This window comes from Echinops telfairi, unplaced genomic scaffold (genome assembly GCF_000313985.2).
Source record: "Echinops telfairi isolate 266 unplaced genomic scaffold, ASM31398v2 ScPeMD7_7400;HRSCAF=8409, whole genome shotgun sequence".
NCBI classification, from domain to species: Eukaryota; Metazoa; Chordata; class Mammalia; order Afrosoricida; family Tenrecidae; genus Echinops; species Echinops telfairi.
This window is the reverse complement of record NW_022111300.1, coordinates 34,149,942-34,155,438: the sequence shown is the minus strand read 5'-3', so window position 1 is coordinate 34,155,438 and position 5,497 is coordinate 34,149,942. Positions and strand designations below refer to the sequence as shown.

The window sequence follows — 5,497 nt, the reverse complement described above, 5'->3', positions numbered from 1 at the left end:
CGCCATGTGTGTGTGTGGGTGTGTGCACACCCCACTCCCAGTACTGATCTTACTCTTTGAAAGCATATGGGCTCTTTGGAAGAATCCTAAAATTTTACTTTTTCATATGTGTAAAATTGTTCCCAAATGTTTTGAATTTTGAAATGCAAATCAAGTGTTATCTTCCTTCATGTTTTGAAATCTAATGAGCTTTCAGTGCTCACTAGTGCTACAGGCTGAGTCATGTTAACTTTACCCTGATGCACAATTTGTTATTAATAACAAAACAATTGATTATCTTACCAAGGGTGACTCTTAATCACTCAAATGTTTTTGAACATGCCTAACATTGTTCCAGACGCTGTGAGTTTATAAAAGGAGTATGCGGGTTGGTCCGTACCTTTATGAAATGTATTCTCTCTTTAAATAAATTAGATGACAACAAACATCACATTATTGATTGGGCTGACAGTCTAAAGCAGTGGTTCTCAACCTTCCTAATGCCGCGACCCTTTAATACAGTTCCTCATGTTGTGGTGACCTCCAACCATAAAATTATTTTCATTGCGACTTCATCACTGTAATTTTGCTACTGCTATGAGTCAGTTGATCCCTGTGAAAGGGTCATTCCACCCCCAAAGGGGTTGTGACCCATAGGTTGAGAACCTCTGGTCTAAAGTCTCTGCATCCATGTCATTCTATCCTTGCATTTCAGTTCACTTAGGAAAGCCCAGATTTATATGATGTCTGCAGCATCTCGGGATTTGTAGAATAGCCCCATTTCAAATACTCAAAGCCACTGTCGCAGTACTCCCAGGTATTCACCTGCAGCTATACATCAGAGAAGAACATCTTAAATCATACATCCCTAGATCCCACTCGAGGCCTAAGTCCAGTAGTTTATAAGCAGGCTGCAAGGCTAGAATCCCCAGGTAAGGCGTTTGAGACAGTCAGTAGGAGTCGCCACAGGGTTTCGAGAGGAAGTAAGAGCTGTTCCTCTGTGGCTGGGGTGGGGAACCTTTTTTCTGCCAGGGACCATTTGGGTGTTTATAGCATCATTCACAGGCCACACTGGTCAAACATTTAATTAACTCACCTTTAATGTGATGGCTGGAACTGCCTCTCTGTAGTGAGCTGTGTGGTCTTAGCGGGTATTGGTAAGATCATGGGCCTGGCATTTCTCACCCTTGCTCTAAAGTGAAAACTCAGCGCAGTGAGACAGGAGATTATGGAGGTGTCTATTAGAAGAGTCTGGGCAAGAGGGAGGAAAGACGGGGACAGTGACCACTGTGACCATGATTGTCCTATAGGATTAGGAAAGGGTGGACTGCGGCCCAAGAAGGCAGGCATAAGCGACAGCAGCTCTGCTGAGACTTTGGATTGTAAATTTGTTTTATATTACGTTGTAGCTCAGGATTGCTGTGACAGAACTAGCAACCCCTACTTAAATTTTTTTTTTCCAACCAAATGAGAGTTAATTAAGCAACCTGGAATCCTTAGTTTTGTAAAAGCAAACCAAAGATTTGTTCTCTGTCCTCAGATGTAAGGGTTAGCCTGTGAGGAATTAATTAAGCCCTGTAGTTAAATGAGAGTGAAAAGTGAACTGGGAATGAGGACGAGAGAAGGACACGGTGCAGAAATGAGGACATGTAAGTATTAACGATGTCAAAGGCAATGGAATAGCCTAGCAGATAAAGATTACGATAGAACGACTTAATCGTGTAGGAAAATGCCATAGAGACTCCTTTACAGAGGTAAGGGGTGCGGGGGTAGCCTAAATCCCTCACCTCACATACTGAGGCGGGAAGAGGATTGCTCAAGGAAGCAGGAAAGATGAGCCTTTGCTGTAGGGTGGAGCAAACACTTGAAGGTGTGATGGAGCTGTGACCAGGCTGATAATAAAACTGTCCCAAAAAAACCAGGTAAAGTATCTTAGCTACAATGTTTTTAACAAGAATTTAACATTTTTTTCTTTCTGTTCCCACTGCTGTCAAGTTGATCCCAACTCATAGGAGCCTTGTAGAACGGAGTAGAATTGTCCCATGGTTTCCAAGGTGACAGTGGGAGCTGACAGCCTCCTTCTCCCATGGACCGCCTGCTGCTTTCAGACTGTGGTCTTTCGATTGACCCTCCAGGGTTTAACCTGTGGTGCCACCCAACGCCAATAACTATAATTACTGAGCGAGACACTATGCTTTTGTTTTTAGCTCTGACCTGAAAATAGTTCTGTTCCCTTAAAAGGGGGCGTGGGGTGGGGCCAGGGTATTACACTAGTCAACTTTATTTAAAAATGCCATTGGATAATTTAAATTGTAGTTGATTTGATAATATCCAGATATGTAAATGAAAGGAAATGAGTTTGTTGTTGCAATCAGAAGTTTAAAAAACATCTAAAACATTTAACTCAATAGTAATTTTAACCTTTCTTAGAAGTCATGCGATTTTTTAAAATTTGATGTTCTTTAATAAGGGCTCAAACTATTATCTTTTAGAAGATGAGTAATGAGGGCACATGGGAAGTGTATGACAGATTTTAACCAGCTAATCATCTTTATACTATGCAGTTGGCTGGGGAACAGACCAGGGAATTGGCGGATTCGGAGAGGAGCCAGGAATTAAATCTCAGCTAATGAACCTTATTCGATCTGTAAGAACCGTGATGAGAGGTAAGAAGGAACACTGGTGGAGCAGTTGTAAGTTTTCGTTTTGTCCTTTGGGCAAGCAAGGGTTCAGAATCTGGATATAACATTTGCCCTTTTCATAGTGGGGATTTTTTTTAAAAACAAAATTTATTTCATCTTTGGGTGAAAATGATGCACAATGACATCATAACTCAGCAGTTTTACATGTACGGTTCATTTGCACTGATTACTGCTCTTCAGGATGCGCAGCCATGCTGGCTCTTGCCCCTTTCCCAGTGATCCTGCCCTCAGGATACACCTCCGCCCCTGACATCCTCATTCAGTCTTCCAGGTGGCGGCTGCCCGTCTGATCGCATATCGCCATCCTCGAAAATGCTCAAGGCAGACCTTCTCCAGTTTCAGTGTTAGGTTCCACATTTAAAGATGACTCCAGAAAGTCTGGAGTCCATTGGAATTTATCATTCGATTCCACATTTCCCTCCATTTTGATCTGGAGTCTTCTATAGAGTCTTCAAGGCATTCTCGCGAAGGCGCCTAACAGTGGCAAGGGCCTCCTTGTCTCCTTTACTTCAGATGCCTGAGCTCTTTGTGTGTGGAACTGCATGATACCCAAATACCCAAATGTTAAAAATGTTAAATATGATAGTTTGTGTAGCCTAATGCGTGAATGAACGAATCTACTAATTAATGGCTAGTGAATATTTTTTTAGGGCGTAGAGTTTTTAAAAAAAAAGATGCTCTGCAATGATGGCTGGGCACCATCTACTTTTGCCCCTGGGTCTAAGGAGGCCACTGTTTATGGAGGCAGTGAGACTCGAATTCCAGTTGCTCCTGATTCCCGCCTCTTGCTCTGCTGCTCCTGACACAGAGACCAGTGGTTGTACTGCCTTTGACTGCAGCTCTCAATCTTCGAAGACCCCAGCCAAGGAGTGGTTTTTCTCCTACATTACTTTAGTGCGTAAAGCTACCGCGTCCTTCCTCAGCTCCCTCTTTTTTGTGTCCAGCTAGTGATGCCAGTGGAGTGCTCAGTGGGAAGCTGCACACACGGGACTTCACCGAGTCCATAATCCTACTTGCATTTCTCCATGAACGTCTGAAGCCCTTCCTGTTACTGCTCAGGGTTGAAAGAACAGTGTTTCTGCCTTTGAGAACCCAGCTGGTTGTAAAATCATAGCGAGCCATGGAAGGCATTCAAAGAACAATTAAAATTCCAAATCTGCCATTCTATTAGAAAATATCTTAGAGCAGTGGTTCTCAACCTGTGGGTCGTGACCCCTTCAGGGGTCAAATGACCCTTCCACAGGGGTCGCCCAATTCGTAACAGTAGCAAAATGACAGTGATGAAGTAACAGCGAAAATAATTTGATGGTGGGGGGTCACCACCACATGGGGACCTGTATGAAAGGGTCGCGGCATGAGGAAGGCTGAGAACCGCTGCCCTCGAGCACCTCCAGCAAAAGAGCTCAGAAGTCTTTTATTTAAGACTATAAAAGTTGCTATTCTATTCATTATTTTTGATAGAGTGGTAAGTACCTTAACCTTTAATTTAGCCAGGAAACCACCCAGTCTTCTTGGTGTCTCATTTCCACCTTGGTGTCTCTGGCTGCTGCAAGCCACCTCTGCCTGTGCCTGTGCTTCCCGTTCCGGAGCCACACCCGCCCATCCACAGGTGTTCCCAGTGCGCTCCTCGGCCGGGCCTGACCCTGACTCCCAGCCACGGGTGCCTCTATGAAAATAAATCTTGGTTGCTGTGACCAGACATGTCTGAATATCCACCCACTGCAACATGATTATGATGATATATGGTTAGATCTATCCATCTCTCCTAGATGCTAATAACTGTAACCTCGTCTTTTCCTGATAGTAACAAACTTTTTCTCTCCCCTTTGCAGTGCCATTGATAATCGTGAACTCCATTGTGATAGTATTACTGTTACTGTTCGGGTGAAGTCCAGCGAGGGAGATGGAGACAGGAAGAGATGCCATGTCAGCAGGAGCTACTGCTTCGGTCCTTATTGGAATACAGATTCTCTTAGCTGGCCAACCTTGCACTTGACAAAAATGTAAAGCTGACAATAAAGAAGAGTCCTTATTCATCTGATTTTTTAATGTTGCACTTGTAGTGTCATTACAGAAAGATCAGATCAATATAACAAAGACAGTACTGTCCAGGATTGAAGTACGTTTGATTGCTGATTGTTCACAAGAGGACCGTGCTGTGGTAAAGATTGTCAAAGGGTACAGCACTGTCACATCTGTTTGTAGAGGTTTTTCTCTTCCTCACTACTCAGGGATGACCTTTTTTCCCCCCCAAATTTTAAAGTTTCTTCTAACTTAGCTCTGATGTGAGAGTGATTATCTCCTGAGATAAAATTTAAAGGTGTTTTTGTAAGGCTTGTACTACACATAAAATGATGGGCAGTTAGTTCATTTTATTTTGAATTTTTTTGTTAAGTATTTTTTACTGTTGCCTCAGCTACAAGAAATTAACATTTACAGTACCTGTTGAGGAGGAAAAACTTCTGTATTTCAGGGAATGCTAATTTTGTAAGTCAGTGGATCACATGATGGTTTGATAGTTTTTAAGTTCTTATTTTGAATTTCATTAATTTGCCTGAACGATGAGATTAAGCCAACATCTGCATCCTTTTGCGGGTAGAAAGACCCACGGTGAGAAGTCTGTGCCCTTTGACAGTGAAGACTTGTGTTTAGAAGTCAGTGTTAGTGTTTCCCTGCGAGAGCAGCTCTAAGCCACCACAAGTAAAATCTATGTACGCAGATCATCATTGTGAAGCATTTACTTAAAAAAAAATCCCACGTTCTCATATGAAGGTGTATGATTCTTCATTCTGTAGAGCGTTTCCACTGGACAAATT

The 5,497-nt window shown here is 42.7% G+C and overlaps 1 protein-coding gene across 1 annotated transcript in view; it reads left to right on the top strand.

Annotated features, from left to right (window-relative positions):
- Window positions 1-4,722, top strand: part of IER3IP1 (immediate early response 3 interacting protein 1) — a 13,988-nt gene extending 9,266 nt beyond the window's left edge. The window contains exons 2-3 of the mRNA XM_004702972.2: window positions 2,544-2,645; window positions 4,514-4,722. Coding sequence (XP_004703029.1) covers window positions 2,544-2,645; window positions 4,514-4,569 — 158 coding nt within the window. The 3' untranslated portion in view covers window positions 4,570-4,722. The remainder of the gene's footprint in view (window positions 1-2,543; window positions 2,646-4,513) is intronic.
- The last annotated feature ends 775 nt before the right edge of the window (window positions 4,723-5,497 follow it).